General features: G+C 39.8%; 1 protein-coding gene across 1 annotated transcript in view; it reads left to right on the top strand.

Annotated features, from left to right (window-relative positions):
• adarb2 (adenosine deaminase RNA specific B2 (inactive)) overlaps positions 1-21438 on the top strand; it is a 103713-nt gene extending 82275 nt beyond the window's left edge. The window contains exons 7-9 of the mRNA XM_059326818.1: positions 5220-5401; positions 17633-17814; positions 20775-21438. Of these exons, the coding sequence (XP_059182801.1) occupies positions 5220-5401; positions 17633-17814; positions 20775-20951 (541 nt within the window). The 3' untranslated portion in view covers positions 20952-21438. The remainder of the gene's footprint in view (positions 1-5219; positions 5402-17632; positions 17815-20774) is intronic.
• Positions 21439-22584: the final 1146 nt, after the last annotated feature.

The raw sequence follows: 22584 nt of genomic DNA on the forward strand, positions 1-22584 counted from the left end.
ATACAGCATGGTGTTCATTTAGTGAATAATGTTCCCATTAAGAGTAAAATAGATGATAACAAGGGTATGCTTTAGGGCAGGGGTCCCCAAACTACGGCCCGCGGGCCACTTCCGGCCCGCCAAAGCAATTGGAGTGGCCCACTTAACTATCCCAAACAATCCCTCTAAACATGGCCTGTTTTTTTTAAATTGCATTTATTATATATTTATTTATAAAATATCCACATGTAATGATTAAGCTAGGCGTTCTAATTAAAATTGACCTTAGTTGTGAATTATTTACAGTAGTAGCTAATTTTCACCCCCTCACACAATGGTATATTCTGATCTTTTCGCGGGCAAGGCAAGCTAACAAACAACAACAAAATGTGGAAACGGAAAATAGATTCTGAATGCAGAATCTATTTTCACCTCTACCTGTTACAAAATCATTGTGAACTGGCATCAGCTTGTGTTTTCATTTTCTACAAAATAAAAGGAATATATGTGGTACTTCAAATAAACATTTGAATACTTTTTATTACTTTTTTGCAAACCAACAGGTGGTGCCAAGGCCAACAAATTATCGTTATATTTACACAATAACACTGGTGGTCACTTATCATTGGCCCATATCATTTCCTGTTATAGAAAGAAAAGTTGATGTGGCCCCCACCGAAAAAAGTTTGGGGACCCCTGCTTTAGGGTGTGGCTACTTTGTGAAGTCGCTAACAGCTGGTTGAGGTCAGGATAGCCCATTGGTCAGTGGATATTCATTCATTCAGAAATTTTTATTGAGTAGGATAAACCCCTTGAGAGGAATCCTCTCGTTTTCGAGGGGGTCCTAAAGTACATTACAAAACAAAACACTAAACAATTTATAGACATACAACAACAAAGACAGCAGGCATCAACACAAACATAACAAACAAAAAATGAACACAAGAATAATCACAACGTCTCAATGGCCACAAGTTGGCCATAACATTAGCCTAGTAAGACTGAAAGAAGTAACATAATATTATTGTAAATTGAAATTGCATTTTTAAAAATAAAAAAATATAAAATAAATATGACATAATATTATCTGAAACATGTGCAGTTTAACTCAAAATAAGAAGACCGGGCATATTTAAAACTATGAAAGGACCTGAACAAATCAGGTACAAAAAGAAGTTATGATAATGTGATTATGGTGCGTACATGAAATCAAAGTGGTGAACCGTCCAGCCAAGCTTAAAATACACAATCAAGGTACTCCGCAACAGTAATTCTTCACTTCCACCCTTGATGTTGCCTTTTCTAACACATCTGAAATTGATTTTTAATAAAGTCCCAGTTATACTGCCAGGACTGGGCCCCAACAGGAACTTAACCCATGAATTTAGCTTAGTAAGCACCGCACTGTGCCAACTGAGCCATACAGGACCACAGCTGAGCCGCTGTTGTGTGTGTGTGTGTGTGTGTGTGTGTGTGTGTGTGAAAGGATTGGCACAAACACACACATAGAGGGAGAGAGGGAGGTGAACCCTTCTCCTGTGGAGCCGCTGTTAATTTGACCAATTTGATTCAGTTGGCCAGGGCTGGAGATGGTGTGATTAAATCTACCCAGGTCACCAACGGGGGTGAAAGCAATTACTTTACAAAAAAATAGAGTGACGGGGGAGGGAGAAGGGACACCCTGCTTTTCTTCCCTTACACCATCTCCTCCCCTTTATCCCGCCAGGCCGGACGGCAGACGCACTCTCTTTGCTCCACAGCCTCCTCTTTTCCGTTTTTTTTTTTTTATATCGCTGTAAATGATGGGTGGCCGTCGTTAAAGTGAGTGGGTCACCAAGGGCCAGTTTATCAAGGTCAGGGTGGAGGGTGGAACTGAGAGGAGCTTAGGACCGCAGACACACACACACACACACACACACACACACACACATTCTTGTACTTCTATCTTTGTGAGGACCCTCATTGGAACAGTGAATTCCCTTGCAAGGTTATAATAGTTTGGATTTTTCATTAGTTTTAGTTTTAATTTCATTGTGAATTTCTGTTGTGAATTAGTTTTAATGAGTTTTTAGAATGAGTTTGCTAGTTTTAGTTTAGTATTTTTTTTTTAAATGCTTTAGTTTAAGTTAAGTTTTTATTAGTTTTAGTTTTCTGTAATGGGGTATTTGCTGGGTGGGAGATTAAAAGAGGTCACAGTAAATTTTGCCTTTATTCCCTTTGTCTGATCCATCTTCATCATGTATGAAAAAAGTGGACAAAGACAAAAATGAACGACATTTTCAGTTAATTATCATCATCATGTAACCTTTAACCCTTAAACAAAGTCTGAAATCTCAAAAAAGCCTTTAAAGAAGTGAGGACTGGCCGAAATGTCCTCACTTTGCAAAAATGTCCTCACTCTGTTGGTTAAAAACGTGTTCCGGTCCTCACTATGTAGGAAGTACAAGAACACACACACACACACACACACACACACAGTGCTGCAGTCTTAAAGTGATCCTCTGGATACTCTTCTTGTCCTCTGTCACACTCATTTTGCAACCTCCCATTACTTTTTTATTTCCCCACTTCCTTCAGTTCCAGCACTTAATTATAGTTAGTTCAGCTTTGCCCATAAGGGATTTTAGGATCTTTGCTCTTATCATAAACATTTTTTCGATAATATGTAATGTCTCACCCCATCATTGCTTCACCTGATGATCATCATTTTGTTTTCTTAAGCCAGGCCTGATGCAGCTCCTTTTGCTAATATTTGATTTGAAGTCGACAGCTGGATTTAATTGAGGGGCCTAAATGGCTTTCATATAACGATGATGTTCTCCATTCCACTGCAGTTTTATGCAGATGAACACATTACTTTAATGGTCGGCGTTTACCGGGGGAGGGAAGAAAGGATAGATGTAGAGAGACGGAGAGGGAGAGAGAGAAGAGGTCTCTCCCCTCTCCTCTCTTTAAATTCACATACCCAAGCCAGATGGCTGTCTTTTCTTGCATGAGATTAGAAGATGTTTCTGATTCACGGTGTCGCTTTCTGGGTAAATTAATATTTCAGGCTAAACTATTTCTGTTTTGGTGGAGGTTGTGTGTGAGTGTGTGTGTGTGTGTGTGCTTTTTTGAACAAAGCTCCTCCTTTCTGTTTGAGAGGGAAGGACAGATCTTGCTGACAGATTGCAGGTAAAGCGGAGGCAGGCGGCCGCCGCCGCTGCTGCTTCGTGAGCCCCATTTAGTGATTCCCAGAAAGCCGTTGATGTTAATTGACTGCTCGGGAAGAAGCCGTAATGAGTGATTATTAAGTCGGCAAGAGGAAAAAAACAAAAACACAAGCAGCCGCCGTAATTGCATCCATGATAAAGAGACATTGATTAACAAAAAGAACAATGATCTAAAAATTAGTAGCATAATGTCGAGGCTTTGATTGTGCCTCGCATAAGTTCATTAGTCCAGTGCACCAGAGAGCACACAGCAGGCTCTCTCTCTCTCTATGAAGGGCAGGAATGATAATAAACACGGTAATTATCATTTTCCATCCATAAATTAGCATCTGCTGGTTAAATAGAGGAGATTTCAATAGTAGGTGGCACATGACCAGCTGGCTACAGTATCAGCTGGCAGGATTAGCCTCACAGTGATTTCGTGTCACTCGTGGATCTCCCTAAACAAATCCTGAGGTGATCGCCCCGCGCGTTGAGCAATCGACGGAAGCTTGCCTGCAGTGCATTAACCTCAATGGCACTGATGAATGCACACATGGTAATGTGTTGTTCCATGTAGTGAATGCTGATGGACTGACCTTTGGCAGTGTTGTTGTAGGTGGTGGTGATGATGCTTTGTGTCTCTGAACCAGGGAAAATGGGAGACGAGGACGTGTGTGCCTGTCAGATTACGTGTGTGTGTGTGTGTGTGTGTGTGTGTGTGTGTTGTCAGCCCAGTTGCTGTTATTCATCACGTCCCACATCAAGATAATGATCAAATTGTCTCTACCTGTCATTGAAGCTCTCACATCTGTCTCTCTCTTTTTTTTTTTACCCTTTCTCTCTCTACTCATCACTCCCCTTTTTCCTCCTTTCCCGCCCTGATTCTATCTCTCTTTCTACACATTCTCCCTCCCCCCCAACTTTTGCCATCCCTCAATCTTTTTTTCATTCTCACTCACATTTTCGTAAAAAAAATGTCCCTCACCTTCCCCTCCTCATCTACTTTTGAAACCATGGTACCTCTTTTTTTACTGACTTTCAATTCAATTCAATTCAATTGGCTTTATTGGCATGACGTAGCAATGTATATATTGCCAAAGCAAGCATCAGAAAAAAAGATAACAAGATAAGGAAAGCAATATTTACAATAAATTATTATAATTCTGTTATTCAATCAATCAATCAATCAATCAATATCCTTTATTTAACCAGGTAAAATTCATTGAGATTAAAATCTCTTTTTCAAGAATGACCTGGCCATTCATTTTAAAAGAAAAGAAAAACTAATAACAATAAAAGAAAGCAATATTTACAATCATTGAACAATATTTACAATCAATATATAATTCATACAATCTAACTGTCCCAGTAAAAAAAAAGAAGAAAAGATAAAATAAAAAAAATAAAAACAAAACAACCAACAGCTGTGTGTCACTGGCTGTCCCTCAGTGTGTGACAGGCAGAAACATAGACTGCTGCTAATCTAAAAAAACTAAATTACTTAAAAAAACACACAAAATGACCAAAAAAGACACAAAATTACAAAAAAAAGACACAAGATGACAAAAAAGACACAAAATTACTAAAAAAAAAAGACACAAAATGACCAAAAAAGACACAAAATTACAAAAGACACAAATTGACCCAAAAAACACACAAACTGACAGAAAAAAACTAAATTACTTTAAAAAGAAACAGAATGACCAAAAAAGACACAGTATTACCAAAAAAGACAGAAAATTACAAAAAAGACACAAAATTATTTTAAAAAGACACAAAATGACCAAAAAAAGACAAAATTATATAAAAAAGAAAGAATTATTAAAAAAGACACAAAATGACAAAAAAAAGACACAAAATTGACAGGCAGAAACATAGACTGCTGCTAATCTAATCTACAGCTCTGTGACTCTTCCCCGAGGAGGAGCGGCAGTTTTTCCTCATCTGACCATTTTAAAAAACCTTTTTTGACGGATTCAAATTTTTTGAAATATGCTTCTCTAATTAGTTCATATTTTTTTACATCTTTCTTCTCTCCCCCCTCAGATGGAACATCCTGGGCCTGCAGGGGGCGCTGCTAAGCCACTTTGTGGAGCCGGTGTACCTGCACAGCGTGACTGTCGGCAGCCTGCGCCACACGGGCCATCTGGGCCGAGTTCTGAACCAGCGGCAGGAGCGCCTGGGCCCACTGCCCGTCACGCACAGACGCAACCAGCCCCTGCTCAGCGGTACGACTGCCACACCCAGTCAGACACCAGCCAGTCTCTGTGGTTTAGACCAGTGATTCCCAAAGACCCACGGGGGGTCGGGAAGCCCTCTTGATTTTAAGGGGTGTAATAAATCTGATGGGTTAAATATATACATCTATACCTATACATTTGGGGGAAAAAAAGCCAATCTACAAACTCACAACACATGGCAAGGCTTCATGCAAGTTTGAATGTCTGCTTTTTCAAAAGTAATTTAGCATATACACTACCGGTCAAAAGTTTTAGAACACCCCAATTTTTACATTTTTTATTGAAATTCAAGCAGTTCAAGTCAAATGAACAGCTTGAAAGGGTACAAAGGTAAGTGGTGAACTGCCAGAGGTAAATAAAAAAAGGTAAGCTTAACCAAAACTGAAAAATAATGTACATTTCAGAATTATACAAGTAGGCCTTTTTCAGGGAACAAGAAATGGATTAACAACTTAACTCTATGGAGTCTTGGGCTATTTTGAATTCTTTTCATGTCTTTTTTTTGTCATTTTGTGTCTTTTTTTGTCATTTTGTGTCTTTTTTTGTGTCATTTTGTGTCTTTTTTTAGTCCTTTAGTTCAACATAAAATGTGATTTTGTGATAAAATTGTGATTTCAATTAAATTCTGGAAAAGTTGGTGTGTTCTAAAACTTTTGACCAGTGGTGTAAGTGTAAATTTTTACCTCTTAACCCTTAATAGGGCACTCATTGAAATACTTGCACATTCCAAATTTCAACCCTATTGGAGGATATTACATACAGCCAGAAAGTGTAAAAAAAATATACGGACCCGGGGGAGGGGGGTAATATTTTGAGAAAAAAGTTTACGAGATTAAAGTGACAAATCTACGAGAAAAAATGTGCAGATTTATGAGATTTAAAGTGGTGAATCTGCGAGAAAAAAGTTGCTTTTCCCCACTTTTTTCTCGTAAATCTGCAACTTTTCTGCGCAGATTTGCTACTTTAAATCTCTTAAATCTGCGACTTTTTTTCTTGTAGATTTGCCACTTTAATCTAGTAAATTTGCAACTTTTTTCTAGAAAAATAACTATTATTTTTATTCATACTTGGCCTTAATATGCCTTCATAGTCAAGTTCTCCGCGACTGTTTCTTGCAGATTTTTCTAAATTTTTCATTTTTACAGTGGAGGTCCAGGTCAATAAAGTTAATATTATTAGGGGGGTCGCGAAGCCCTCTTGATTTTAAAGGGTGTAATAAATCTGATGGGTTAAATATATACATCTATACCTATAAATTTGAAAAAAAGCCAATCTACAAACTCACAACACATGGCAAGGCTTCATGCAAGTTTGAATATCTGCGTTTTTCAAAAGTAATTTAGCATATAAGTCAGGGATGGGCAATTTAAATGCTGGAGGGGGCCACAATTTTTCATGGACATTACCACAGGGGACATATAGGAGCGTGCATTTAACCAGGTATGATGAAACTGCAATTTTTTAAATGTTTACAGTGCAGTAACTTAACATATTTCATGCTCAAATGCATCATAACAGTATAAATAGGAATACAAAAGGTTTGAAGCAAATAAAAAACAACCACTTACTGTGATTTTTTTTTCAGTGAAAGAACAGCAGATCGGTAATTGGTAAAATTGTGGAAAAAGGTTGGGAATCACTGGTTTAGACAAATTACATTTAGGAATACATACATTTTGTCTTTACACAAGAAAGTGGGCCATTGAAATGAATTCACAAGCCCTTTCACTACACCTGCTGCTGAATGCTTCGTCTCTATTTTGAAGTGGTCCCTGAACAATCAAAAATGTCAAATTTGTGTCTCAAAAGTTTCTGGCTTCAGTTCAGGATTCTTGCAACCTTGGTAAGCCATTGTAATCAAGGATGTGTCATCAATGGAGGGCTTTGCACAATGCACAACAAAAGTAAACAGTAGCTGCAAGATGACAGATCACATTGTTTAGCTGCAAGCTTTGTTCTGTTATTACAGATAAAAGTTTTTTGCTACTTTAGGGTAGCAGTAACCAGCTGTGACCACAAGATTGATATATTATCACTTTTAAAGTTAATATGGTCACCTATTTACACAACCACAACACATTATAATTCATGGAGTAGTGTTTGTGTCCAATATTTACTCTTTTCTTATATGCTGCCCTTGAACAACTTGGCTGAAAACCACTTTTTAAAGGCATACTATGCAGAAATTGTAACTTAATGTTTATACATTATGTGCTATTGTTTGTACTCCTTGACTCAACAAAAGTAAATTGAAACCCCACATTCACTCTCATTTTTGGGGCATTTTGCCACGCTATAGGCCTAATTGTGTTAGCATTTGTTTTTGTTTTTGCACCACTGTGTCAAAGGGCATGAAGCAAAGAAAGCATTCAGAATGTCCTAACAACAAAATAAAAAAAATGTATACACTACCGGTCAAAAGTTTTAGAACACCCCAGTTTTTCCAGTTTTTTATTGAAATTCAAGCAGTTCAAGTCAAATGAACAGCTAGAAAGGGTACAAAGGTAAGTGGTGAACTGCCAGAGGTAAATAAAAAAAGGTAAGCTTAACCAAAACTGGAAAATAATGTACATTTCAGAATTATACAAGTAGGCCTTTTTCAGGGAACAAGAAATGGGTTAACAACTTAACTCTATGGAGTCTTGGGCTATTTTATCCATTTTTGAATTCTTTTCACGTCTGTGTAAGTCATTTTGTGTCTTTTTTTGGTCATTTTGTGTCCTTTGGTGTCTTTTTTGTCATTTTGTGTCTTTTTTTGGTCATTTTGTGTCATTTTGTGTCTTTTTTTGGTCATTTTGTGTCTTTTTTTAGTCATTTTGTGTCTTTTGGTGTCTTTTTTTGTCATTTTGTGTCTTTTTTTGGTCATTTTGTGTCTTTTTTTAGTCCTTTAGTCCAACATAAAATGTGATTTTGAATCTTTTTTTTACTTTCAAATCACTATCATGCTCAATAAAGAATTTTAAATGTTGCAAATGTGCATTAGTGCATTAATTTCAGTGTACACTGAGTTTAATTTTCAATTAAATTCTGGAAAAGTTGGTGTGTTCTAAAACCTTTGACCAGTAGTGTATATATAGGCACAGTGCAGGCTTTCTGCAGATACAGACACTGCCACACACTTCTAATGGGTCATAAGAGAGAATTGAGAGAGAGTCTTTTAGGGATGTCCTGCATAGTGAATCCAGGATTATACCAGTTGGTTGATTGACCTGCTTGGTCTCGTGAAAGTTATGTTCCCTGAACGTTTTTTTATTGTGCTTTCTATTGTCACCTTTAACGGTGACATACCTGTCTGTGCTAAATAAAACGATCTCTCAGATGGGGCCATCGCATACAGAGATCCTGGGCCATATGTATACAGTATCTATTTTCAGAGGTTCTTTTTAATAAATGTGTCAGCAAATGAATCGCAACAGATCACACATGGAACACCTACCCACACACACACACACACACTTAACAAACTCATGTACCCCTGCTCCTCTACAGTTGCATTGTGCCAGCCAGACAAGCAACAGCTATGAAGTTGTCTGGCACGTCTGCCTCCAGGGCTCCACAGAGACCTGAGGCTTTCGTTTGTAGCAAAGATGAATGCTGGAAGAGGATCTGAATGACACCCAACTTGTAGAAACTGCATCAACCATCACTTCAGATCTAGGCCAGTCAGTGTGTGTGAGCGACAGAGACGCTCAGCGATGTAGGGCACATCTTGTTGCTCAGGATCACTGATGAGAACAGAGACAGTGACAATCACATATTAAGAACTACCAACTATAAATGTGTCATATATATCATCTCAAACGCACACAATGGATACATTTGATACATTCTTCATATACTTTTATCAGGTTTCAAGTCTTGAAGGGCATAGGAGCGCTTTGCGTTGCAGGGCTCTGCTCCGGGTAATTGGTTGCCATGAGGATGAATATTTTGTGAGGCCTATCCTCATCAAGATTGATAATTTGACTGAATTGTCCTCTGGTGATGATCGCCGGGACAAATTTATCATTGGATCCTCCGACCAAGGCCTCAGTGAGCATTTCTCATGATTTGTTCAATGGCCTTTTGAATGGAGTCATTGGAGTTGTCCTGAACAGAATCTTTGATTTCAGATATTTAACCCCTTAACGCCTGCTGTCGCAAATATGCGACAAACCGTTTGACTCAGTCAACCAGCCGAGATAGCGTCTGCATTCCCCCAATGCCGGTTGAATACCTGCTGTTGCAGGTTTATATAAATAAACGAGGGTGAATAAATAAAACATTGTTTTTTCACTGTTATATCACTGTGTTATTGTTATCCTATTATTGACCATTATGCCTGTTGTCGCAAATTTGCAACATACCAAAATTTCTATTTATTTTTTGTGCAAAAGTGAAATTAATAATCTCAACATTATTTACCATCTACTTAAAGGCAAAAACACACATAAAACATTTTTTTATATACAGCTATATAAATTCAGGCGTTAAGGGGTTAATGCTGCCGTTAATGTTTGGAAAATTGTAGGGCATGATAATAATAATAATAATAATAATAATAATAATGCATTTTATTTATATGCGCCTTTCAGGACTCTCAAGGTCACCTTACAATAAACAATTAAAAACAAAACAATAATAATAAAACAGCAATGGCAGTAATAATAAACAACAATGAGACAATTACAAATTAGAACAATAAAGACAACAATGACAGTAATAATAAACAACACTGAAACAGTACAGAGAAAAATTGTAATTTAAAAATGATGAATATATTAGGGATAAGCTAGTCTAAACAGGTGTGTTTTGAGATGTGACTTGAAAGTTGACAGTGTTGATCCATGTGTTCATCAATCATATAGTGCTATATTATTCACACTAATTATAATAAACCTCACAGGAAGCACAGAGTTATTTTAAATACTACTGTATTCACCCTTTTCTCTGGGATGCTACTGTAGAAAGTATTATGGGTGGAACTTCCAGTGAGATAGCTGAAGTAGCAGTAAGCTAGTTAGCCCTAGTGGCTAACTGCCAATTAACCAAAAACTGCTTTGTTTTTGTTGGATAGTCCAGATTTTTTAAGGGGGGTAAACAGTAGGTACTAACCATAGTCAGACACAGAAGCTTAGCATGGACAAAAAAAAAAGTCTCACCTAATAAATCAATATCAGTTTAAGTTTAGGCTATATTTAGACTATAGAATATTTTTTTAATATTTTGACTGTTTTACCTTGACAGCCTTTTCGACAGAACAGAAGCTGCTTTATCCATCAAAGCTCTCTTCAAAGCCCCCAGAATCCTTTGACAAGAACAGTAATTTTACCTCCAACTCCAGCAACTCCAGTGTTTTGTGAGGTAAAACATTTTTTTCAAAGGTGTCTGGTGGCTTTAAACAGAGCAGATGAATATAACGGCTTCAGTTCCTCATCATTAAGGGTTGTCTGATGTCAAGATAAAGCAGTGAAAAATCTGCTAAATATAGCATACACATACAATCCCAATCCCCCTAAAAAATGGGACATATATTCAGTTGAAAACTGTAAAAAGACCATTTATTTCATGTTCAAACTGATAAAGGTTTGTTTTTTTGTGAATTCTGAATTTGATGCATTCTGTTATTTATGTAGGTATTACACATTGTCCCAGCATTTTGGGAATTTTGGTTGTAAACTGCTAATGTTTTTTACTCTTGTCTTCTTCTTGCACAATCTCCTCTGTGGTGTGTAGCAATAGAGTCAATGGTAGTGTACATTATCTGATGCCACTTATTTTAGTCTAGACGGAATTGTCCAAAAAGTGAAAGTGAGGAGCATTTATGGGTACAAGTCAGGAACCAGCCTACCTTACATATTTCAAGGGTGCTGAATTAAAAAAAATGGTTCCCAAGCGAAATTTTGAGTTTTTGACCTTCTAATTTGCATATCAATATGGCGGCCAAATTGCCCATCTTGCTCAGTGCCTATCTTTTTTGTAAGTAGGCAATCAAAGATGAGGAAATTAAGTTTCTGGATCTATAGTCTAGGGTCAGAGCAAGGATATAGTGGAGGCTCAGTGTCTTTTTTATGTATATTTATATATATGCAAAATACCAACTTTTAAGGTGAAATTAGGCATTATTTGTGTGTTTTTTTTAAGGCCGACATAAATATTCAATCAATATCACTTTTAAATGTTCAGTTGGTATTTTGCATACATATATATACATAAAAAAGGCACTGAGCCTCCACTATATCCTTGCTCTGACTCTAGACTATAGATCCAGAAACTTAATTTCCTCATCTTTGATTGCCTACTCACAAAAAAACTAAGGGGAAATGGGCCAATGACTGTGCAAGATGGGCAATTTGGTGGCCATTTGATACAAATGAGAAGGTCAAAAACTCAAAATTTCGCTTGGGAACCATTTTTTTTGGACTCAGCACCCTTGAGATATGTAAGGTAGGCCGGTTCCCGACTTGTACCCATAAATGCTCCTCACTTCTTATAGGAGGCCTTTATTCTGAAATCCGTCTAGACTATTTAGGTTGTCTCCCCATCGCTCAGTAGTAGAAGGTAGAACTCTGATCATATTATCCTGTTTGAGGTTTAACAGGTGGTGCGTCCTCGAGTTCCTACTGTACATTTAATTTCCCAATTACTCCTAAAAAGACGATTAGCATAGCACTTTGTTAAAGTAGTGTAAAAGGTTCTGGTAAAGTGACAGGATGCGCTGGAAGTCTTGCCCCTGCGAGGTATCATGGGGGCTAGGAATATGTGGATATAGATTGGGTTTTTTTCAATTTTCTTAGTGTTTCTTAGGGTTTTTTGTGTTGATGAATGCAGAGGTGGGTAGTAACGCACTACATTTACTCCGTTACAAATACTTGAGTAACTTTTTAGATAAATTGTAATTTTAGGAGTAGTTTTTTTGGACCATACTTTTACTTTTACTTGAGTATATATTTGAAGAAGGAACGGTACTTTTTTTTTTTCGTCTTCAGCTTTCAACCAATAAAAAACATTAGAAAATGATCTTGCCAATCAAATGCAGCTACTTGGGTCAGATGACAAGTGTTGTCATGTTGGTCATAGCCATAGCAACAGTGAACGCGCACTTTTTAACGTCCCGTCACCTGCCTTGACTCACATATGAACTAAAGTAACATCCCATTCTTAAACCATAGGGTTTAATATGATGTCGGTCCACCCTTTGCAACTTATGGCAATATATTGTATCTTTAGTTTGAAGATTGCTGTTTTATATGTTGTTTGCTACTATTTTATACCGTTTGTGTTGCTTTCAAAAAGAAATCCGGAGAAAACGCAGTACTTGTACTCTTGAGTAATTGAGTAGTCTTTTCACTGCATACTTTTTTACTCTCACTTGAGTTATTATTTTTATGAGTACTTTTACTTTTACTTGAGTAATTATAATCTTAAGTAACAGTACTTTTACTTGAGTACATTTTTTGGCTACTCTGCCCACCTCTGGATGAATGATATAGACATGCCCTTTACCTTCCGACGTCCTCTTTACTAAGAACATAGGTGGTCTCCTCCTCCCCTCTGACACGCCTCACAATGATGTGTGTTTTCTGTGTGTTCACACATTGCACACTGTCAAATCTTTGCACCTGCAGTACTGCGAGGAGCTCCAGTCTGTTGAAGGGTAGAAGGGTAAAGGAAAGGGAGAGAGGAAGGAAGATGGACAGACAGTGGAGATGGCCCTACACCAAATCAATGTAATCACAGCCCTTTATCAGACAGCCATTCAATGTGAAGGGAGCTCGGACAGAGAGAGAGACAGGCTGAGGGGGAGAGAGACAGAAAGGCAGGAGAGGAATAAAGAAAAAGAGGTTGCATTCATGTGTCTGTGTGCGTACCTCCCCCACCTCCTCCATCCTTTCATTGGCTCTGATGAGCTCCCTGGCTATTGTGTGTCCAGGGTTATTTAAAAGCAACACCCCTAGAGGAAATTCCTGGGGATGGCAGGGCCCGGGCTTATCGCGCTCCGCCAAAGCAGCTCCACCTGAACCCCGAGGGCCGAACACATCGATGGGCCGACTCGTCCTTCACTCTCGCCCTGCTGTTCGCTTCCACCGCAGCGTGAACAGAAACTGTGGCGGCTTTGTCGTTTCTGGATAAGAAGAATCTACACGACAATAGAAACACTAATAATGGTTGTTAACAGCTTTTGAAATATTGCAGTTGATTGAGTTTTTTCTCGGTGAATCCCACTTTGTTCAATCTCAAATTTGATCCCTTACTCTTTACTGAAGTCAACCTGCTGGAAAGTCTTATGAAAGCTGTTTTATTCTCTGAAATCTGCCACAAAAGGAGATTGTCAGTGTCAGATGCGTTCTCACTCACTGGAAATACACTGTAAAAAAAAAAACCTGTTTTTACGGTAAAAAAACGGCAGCTGTGGTTGCCAGATCTTTATCGTAATAAATACGGTGCAACTTTTTCTAATATTACGGTAAAATGATTTAAGATTGCCATTTTATTCCATATTTTTACTGTAAAAATGCTTGTCTAAAAAGTTTTTCCATCAAAAGAAACGCTGTTCTGCCATATAATTGACAAGAAAATACTTTATAAATGCTGCATAAATTAAAAATTTTACCATTAAATATTACAATATTTTTGTTAGAGATATGGTGTAAAGGGTAAAGTCTGTTAAATGTCCAGTCCAACTGATACCTTCTCACATTCAGCTGTGCCAAGTAACAGCTAGATACGTTCAGTGTCACAGTGCATGTGTGAAAGGGACTCAAGTAATACATTCACTAGAGTTAGACCTTATAGGATGTAATATTTATATACATCCTGGATGCAGCATGTATCAAGAAAATAAGATTTTCCAGTTAAGTCCTGTAAGAACTCACAGAAAAGAACAGGCAACCAGCTTGTGCTGTGTGTAGAAAGTGTTTTTGGAGTTGATTGTGGAAAGTATCCAGTAGATATTTGATTGTGGAAGAAGGTAGCTCAAAATGATATATACAGTACATTATGTTGTATGTAGTTATTTGCTCTAAGCAGATGGTGCTGAAATGCTATAGAAGGCAAAAAAGAGATCACTTTATACACAAGGGACGTTTATTTTGTGCGCCAGTATATTTTTTTTAATGGAATTGTTATTTTTGCACTTTAATGCAGAAGGCAAATATTAAATGGCGAAAAAGCAAAGCATTTCAGACATCACACAGACATCTTTTCATATACCTGTTGCTTCACCACTCCTCCTCTGCTGCTCCACCCCCACACTTAAACCCCTGCAGGACTACAGTAAAGCAGGATGGATGCAGTGTGTACACATAAGCAGCACACAGTCTATGCTGAGGCTCTACACAAGCCTCAGATATTAAGCGGCGGCTATGTGTACTGTTATGTTACAGCTATGAATCCCATAACCAAAGGCTCTAATTCTGCCTCTTTCATGTCTGCCAAACACTTCCCAGAAGAGAAATTGATCAAGTCTTCAATGAGGGAAAAATCAAATTGGCTATTACAGAAACAGAGGAGTCAAGTCCATTGAAGGGATGAAATGAGCCATGAATGGAGCGAGAGAAAAGGAAAAAGGCAGGATGGATAGGAGAGTCTTTTGTTCAAAGAGGTGCGTCTCCACAAGAGAGAAGAGATGGGTAATAAGAGACTTGGAGGATTGTTACTGTGGCAGGCAATTCATTCCAGCTCCAAGGAGCTACAGAAAAGAAGAGCTGAGATTGGTGAATGGAAGAGTGAAGACGGGAAAATGAGTATGGCAAGGAGGGAGATGATCTGCAGGCATGTATTGCGGTATTGTACATCAGGTATTGTACTATAACAAGCTGTCTGTCAGACGGTGAGATCAGAAGCAACTGTTGTTCACCCGTCACACAGAACCCGTCTGCTGATTTTCTGTGAAGGCACCTTTAACATTGCATGATATAATAAATAACTGGGTTGGAAGTCAAGGTGAAATCCAAGACAGCGATCCCTTTGTGAAGACAGTTTTACAGATTTAGAGTGGATATAATGTTCAAGCAGCACTTAACTGTAAGATTTTGTTAGCCTAGATGCTACATTTTAGGTGTGCCTCTGCCACCGTTACACATGTTGTACTCATCATTCTCCTACATTGTAGTATTTTTCACAATTCAGCAAGTAAAACAACACATCTGTGCTAAAAAACACAATGTAACAAATTGAAAATAGGCACCTTAAATCATACCGTTTCAGCTTCAAAGCAAGGAAACATAGACATCAGCTACTAGCTAGCCTGCCATACAGATGAGCAATTTGCTCTTTTCTGTAAGTCGTTTTGTTTTATTAATAATATTTAGAAATAGTACAACATTTTGGGAAATATGCATATTTGCCGGCCAAAAGCAAGATAAGATAGATAAATCAAATCAATTTTATTTATATAGCCCAAAATCACAAATCACAGATTTGCCTCAAAGGGCTTTACAGACTGTACATGGTAACACTTTTATGGCAAATGTGGACCTAGTTTCAGCAGTTTGCTTAGCTTAGCTTAGCTTAGCTTAGCTTTGCATAACTACTGGAAACAGGCCTGGCTCCTGGTCTAATGGAAGTGTAACAGAACTTGAGAAAGCTCACTAACACTAAAGGGAAGATTAATTGTGGAGCATTCTTGGATGGCGGTGGCTTTTTTGGAGGATAGAATGATATTGATCCTCACAAATTAGGAGATGAAGAATGATCAATAACAATGGTTAATAACTTGCCACCTATTACGGTCAGTGATGTCGGTGCGTAACTGGTAAGCGTCTACAGAATGTAGAAGCTTTAAATCAGGCGGGACCTTCATATCTACAAGCCAAATGCTAACTACATACTCATCTGGAGATAAGCTAGCTAATGTTATGCTAACTTAAAGATAACAAAACAGGGGCACCTTAAAAATGAAACACATAACATTAGTTGGGCTATCTAGTTAGCGAGGCAGATTTTGTTCTCTTCAGACAGAGCCAAGCTAACAGGTTCTGCATTTCCAGTCGTTATGCTAAGCTAAGCTAGCCAAGCTAGCTTCATACTCACTGTGCAGACATGACTGCTATCACATTTCTCATCTCACTCTTGGCATGGGAGTGGATTATATCCCCACATGTCTTACTGTTCTTTCAGATTGAACTGAAATGTTAATGGTTAATCACAAAACCCTTTTACCTTTTATTGCTAACTTAGCATTTGGGACAGCAGTTGAAAACTATCCTTTTGGCTCACCATGGCACATACACAGAGCTCTGTTTCCCTGTAAAAATAAATAAAATCGTAAGGCTCTTTATCACTGCTGGAGACCTCTGGCAGGCATGTTTCCTCACTCCATCCCCAAGCAGTATGTGGTTCAGCATCAACTGCTCCAGGCTGTACACTTGGGTGTTCCCAAACCTCAAATACTGAATCACAAATTCTCCATTTTCCTTAACCAGGACATATTGGTAAACTGGCTCCACGAAACACCCATGGTGGCCTGTAAAGGATATTTTTGCCCTGAGCCCTCATTCGTTTTTCATTCTGCTGTCAGCTCCGTCTCCGGCAAACACCCAGCACTGTCTCAACACCCAGGATCCTCATGCAGACAGCTAATTCTCACCCAATGTGACAGTCACTCACCTCCACTTCCCCTTTATCTCTCTCTCTCTCTTTCGCTTTCCTCGACTGATCACTTTGTGTGCTTTGCTAGCGATGCTAATTATTTCAGAGAAAGAAGGTGGAGAGGGCGGGACAGAGGGTCCACTGTAAGGGAGGCTTCATCTTTGTGACTGAGGATAATATTTATGGCATACATAACTGGAAACATCCAAACACTGTAAACTACTGGAACTTAAAAGCAGACAAGCACTCATACAAAGGAAACAGGAACACGATGCTTATATGCTCAATAGCCCTCCCGCTCCCACCTCACTGAGGCTATATCAAAGCTTCATATTAACAGCCATGCAGTTTCAGACCCAGGTCGACTTGGCTTTTTGCAGCGCTGCAAAACTTTATGTCTGCCATTAGCCTCAGGGAGAGAGCGGGAGAAGGGTGAAGGAAGGTTAAACGACACAACAAAGTCGAGGTTTGACGGGAAATTTTCAAATTCCCACTCAGATACTTGTTTAACTCACGCAGTGCATTAGATTTTGAAACACTTTTACGACATGTTTTGTTTTACACATTAAAGAAAAAAATTGGATCACCCAGAGGGAATACCTTCACTGTAAGAGATTAAACCCTCTCCCTGTGTTGTCTCCCCTGTAGGGCTGAGCAGTGCCGAGTACCAGCAGCCGGGGAAGGCCTCGTGTGTGAGTGTCAACTGGACGCTGGGTGATGCACAGTTGGAGGTGGTCAACACAGCCACCGGACGGAGACGGGACTCAGGGACACCCTCACGTCTCTGCAAGCACGCCCTGTTTACCCGCTGGAACAGACTTTACCGCAAGGTGAGGGCAAACATCCACAGGGAATGATGTTTGAATGGGGTGAGATAATCTATGCAATGGCAGTTCTAAGGGACGGCCAGTGTCCCTGTAATATAAAGCCTGGACCCCCCTCTGGTCCACATAGATCTCAGCCAACTGTCTTTAAAACCCTGTAGCTGTAGGATATCTGTTTTAGAGACTGAATGGAGATACTTTTATCATATATAAAACTAGACAGCGGTTCCCAAACTTTTTTAGCCATGCACCCCCTTCTACGTCCCAACCATGTTGACGCACGCCCAATCCCCCACACCTTCAAAAAAACAAAAAGCAATAAGCTTTTTTATAGCCATATTAAAGGCAGCATGTTTAATCATGCTCAAATGACCAGAACACACATATAATAAAATAATCACGATCACAACAATGAGCTCTCGTATATGAATTAATCTGAAACACAGTTTCAATATAATGCAACAAAGTTATGTGCAAGCTTCCACTTTTAAGAGCAAAGAGGATGATGACAGGCTCAGGATCAGAGGCAGAAAGCAGATGAGTTGGGGAAACTGTTATAATATTTTGAGCCGCGTTGAACAAAAAATGCAGCAAGTTTAAATGAGCGTGGCGCTAAACAACCCGTCATCATAACACAGGCTGGAAAAATGGACGACGCTTTATTTTAAAATGAAGTGCATTTTGAATAGCCTGCATTTATTAGTTAATTAATATTACAGTTTTTGATTTTAGATTTTACAAAGCAAATGTTTATTTACACGTCATTATTTTGTGGGGGGAAAAATGTAATTGTGTAATTATCAGACCGCCATTAATTTTTTCATATCGCGCACCCCCTAGAGGCAGCTCGCGCACCCCCAGGGGTACACGCACCACACTTTGGGAATCCCTGGCCTAAGACATGCATTGGTAGCAACCATGTCATGCTAGGTTGTCAGAAGGGGGCTTAAAATTTAGGCTAATATCAAAAGATTCTCTTGATTTCAAGATGAAAATCCAATGAAATTGCCTTCAAGTCTTCCATTTGGAGACTTGCCCACTCTTTAGCTTAGCTTAGATTTAAACCTTATTAAGTGAGTCAATAATGTGAGTGAACACCAAAAAGTTTTGACAAATGTAGCGTTCCACTGAAAGTATTTAAAAGTAAAGACGATACATTACAAGCTGCTCTAATGGTATGAAATGGTATTGACTTCCTGTTTCCCAAGTGGGCGTATTTGAAGTTCTATGAAACGTTAGTTGACATTCACTTTATTTTGACACAGTTTGCCTGATGCTAATGCTATCTGTGTGGCCAAATCTTGCGAGAGTTTGTCGCTAAGATAGAGAAAGGTCTCAAACAAAGTTGATTTTCTCCTGATTTGTCCATCTGAAAAATGTCAGAATCCTCAGGAAATTGGTGTTGTAAAACGTCTAATGGTTCTAATATTTACTTTGGTGACTTTGAGGTGAAAGAATTGGTCATAATTTGTGTCACTTCTCCAATTGGAGTAATTAGACACAGAACCTGCCACTTGTCTCCTAAAGGGCCATGGCAGTGGCTGAACCCATATGATGCAGAAAAAGGGAAACAACTGGTTAGTGAGCCATCTTATTACTGACTGTCTGTAGCCTCCAGACACATAAACACTGACCAATCAAAGCAGATGGAAATTCTCAAGAGATGGGCTTAAATTACCAGCTTCTAAAACGAATTGTTACAGGCAGAAGATGATTACATGTATATACAGACAGAGTGTGAGAAAAATAATGTGATTTTTTTTCACTTTGTCCCTTTACAGAGCACCAGAATGCACAATAGAAAGGGCACTGGCACAACTCAGTGGAATACAGCCATTATTAATATTATTAATTACAATGTGCTTTGCTTGTTATGACATGTCGAAATATCTGCTGTGAAAAAAGTCACACTAATTTAAATGTTAATTAAAATCCACCTTCCACAGTGTATCTTTTACTTGCTGGAAAATATTATGATGTGCTATTTAATTAATCCGAGCCAAAACAATAGTCACATTTTCATATGAATAAATGTCTGTTTCACGACTCGGCTCCACATGCACTCCCTGTAAACGCTCCTCTGCTGGAAAGCAAGAGGCATTACTCAGTTGTTGTCAGAAACAATATGGAATCCTTCATCAAAGCACATAGACACAATAATAGAGAAACATTAACTGTAGAGATGCATGCCAACAGCCACTCAGCTGTGTTAAAGCCAGAGTCCCAGAGCGCTGCGGCTGCAGGTGAGCGCTCTGTGAACGATATGTGGAATTTCCTCTCTGCCGTAGATAAATTTGTCGGCCCGGCAACATCTGCTCTCTATGCGGCTTATCAAAAACTGGCAGCTCGGATCTTTAACGTCAGCACACAGACCCGCTGCACTTTCATTTCCATTCTGAAACTTTATGTAACAGACAGTGCCTGCATCGCCAAATGGCGGCCGTTAAGCATAATGACTATGAAACCATAATTATTTGGAGAAGTACTCGAGGAGGCCCCCACCCTAAGTGCTCCCTGCGCGCCGTATATAAGGGCCACGCAAGAGCAGTCGCACTAATCTCTAAAAGAAACTTTTGCTCTCTCCCTCTCTCTCTCCCCACTTGTCTCTCCGCCGATCTTCATTGTTTCCCCTCGCGACAATAGGAATGCACAAAAAGCACAGAGAATGTTCAATTGCTTGTGAAATTTAAATGGGGAGATTACACAGCTGTTGAAGCCCCCCCACCACCCCGCCACCTCCCAGCCCCACCCAAATGCATTTGTGCCGGCTCATTCGTTTTGTTTTGCTCGCTCTTCTTCTTCTCTCTCCCCCCTTTATGAAACCTTTAGCCTCTCTGCCCCGGCTTTATTCCTCTCTTTGTTTTCCCTTCATATCTTCATGTCTGTCTGTGTCTAATCTGACTCCGTATTTCTCCCTCTCTCTCTCTCTTTCTGTCTTTCTCCCTTTGCCCGCTCGCCCTCTTCAGTCAGGGATCCACGTGTCCGGCTCTGCGGACCGCCAGCTTATGTACTGCGAGGCCAAGATGGCGGCACGTCCTTACCAGACAGTGAAGCAGCAGTGGTTCAGATCTCTGCAGGAAACGGGCCTCGGTACCTGGGTCAAGAAACCGCCCGAGCAGGAGCAGTTTCTGCTGTCAGTCTGAGGGAGAGTGTGTGTGTGCGTGTGTGTGTGTGTGTGTGAGCAAAACAGAGTGTGTGTTTGTTTAACCTTTATTTTTTTAGGGTAAGATGACTCCATGCTCTTTACCAACATCCTGCATCACACCTTTATACCTGGAAGTGTCTCACGGCGACCTCTAAACTCAAGGCTATCACCACGGTGTGTGTGAGTGTGTGTCATTCTGGATGTGTCGCCCGACAGAAAGACGACAACAGGAAGGTCACCTGGACAAGCTGAAAAGGAAACAGACATACAAAGATGGACCCTTTGTTTGACTTTCCCTTCTTTAAAACGCACAAAAAACACATTTTAAGCAAACACACACCTAAATACCCTCCTCTTCAGCTGTCAAGGAAGGCTGGGGTAACCTTGAGCAGAATGAAAGGCAGCCACTATCTTGTCATCAGCTATTTCCGGGCCCCAAGGCTCCCGCTGAGGAGTACAGCCACGGGGGAGAGAGACAGAGAAAGAGAGAAAAGAGAGAGAGAGAGAGGTCCACGTCCAATTACCAGCCCTGTCAGGGTGACGGGTGATAGAAGAAGAGGAAGGGGAGCGACGGGATGAGAGAGTGAGAAAAAGAGAAGGATACACCATCGCCTCACCTTCCCTCTCTCATTTCTATCTTTGTCCTCCTTCTCTGACTCACCCTTTGACTTCCTCCTCCTTTTGTCTTCATCTCTCACTCCTTGCCCTCTTTCCATTTTCTCCCCCCCCTCCTCACCTCCTCTTTGTCACTCTCTCCTCTTTGCTTCCCTCCCCTGTCTTTCAAGCGCGGCGGAGGTTAACACGACATGACGACAGGTTAATACACCCTCTTTTTTCCCCCCTCCCATCCTCACCCCACGGGGAAGAGAGGAGGAGAAGAATGGAGGTGCATAAACACAGCCGTGCCTAAATACAGGTGGAGGTGATGATGGAGGGAAGGGGAGTGGTTTGGTTGTTTCCTCTCTTTCATAGCAGATATATTTTCCCTTTCTCTTCCTGTCTTGTGACCTGGTTGACCTCAGCTATCAGCCTGTTGTTTCCACTTTCTTACACCTGAATCGAAGCCCGTCACCAATAAGAGCGACTTGGGTCGTGACTCATTAGCGAGGCCTCGTTGACCCGATCGACTTGTGCTTTCACTCTGTGGTCATGACCGCCCTAAACAGATAATAGTCGAGGCGGTGGAAAGTTTTATAAGCCCAGGGATTTAATTTTGAAAGCCATTCTCCACACAGAACCCTCATGTAAGATGAAAAATCTGCAAGGTGGATACACACCATGTACATTTGCACCTCACACTATTTTTATGTCCCTGCATATTTCCTGATGTAAACATACACACTGTGTGTGGTTTTTTATGCAGCACTAAATGTTGATATTCATTGTGATCCATGACTGTGTTGTTCTGTCATTGCTGTATTCTCTTCAAGGATTTTTAGACGAGGCACCCAAAGCAGCCACCAGCACGGCTCAGTCAGCAGTAACATCTGAGTAGTGAGAGTGACATCTAGTGGTGCTTTCCTTTCCTGTTTCCTGTTTTCTCGTCCTGCTCCTGCTGAGCTCCTGTTCTGGCAACATTCTGTGCTCCAGTGAGGATACAGTACCAAACCAAATTGTTGACTGTCTGTCTG

This window comes from Centropristis striata, chromosome 23 (assembly GCF_030273125.1).
Source record: "Centropristis striata isolate RG_2023a ecotype Rhode Island chromosome 23, C.striata_1.0, whole genome shotgun sequence".
NCBI lineage: Eukaryota > Metazoa > Chordata > Actinopteri > Perciformes > Serranidae > Centropristis > Centropristis striata.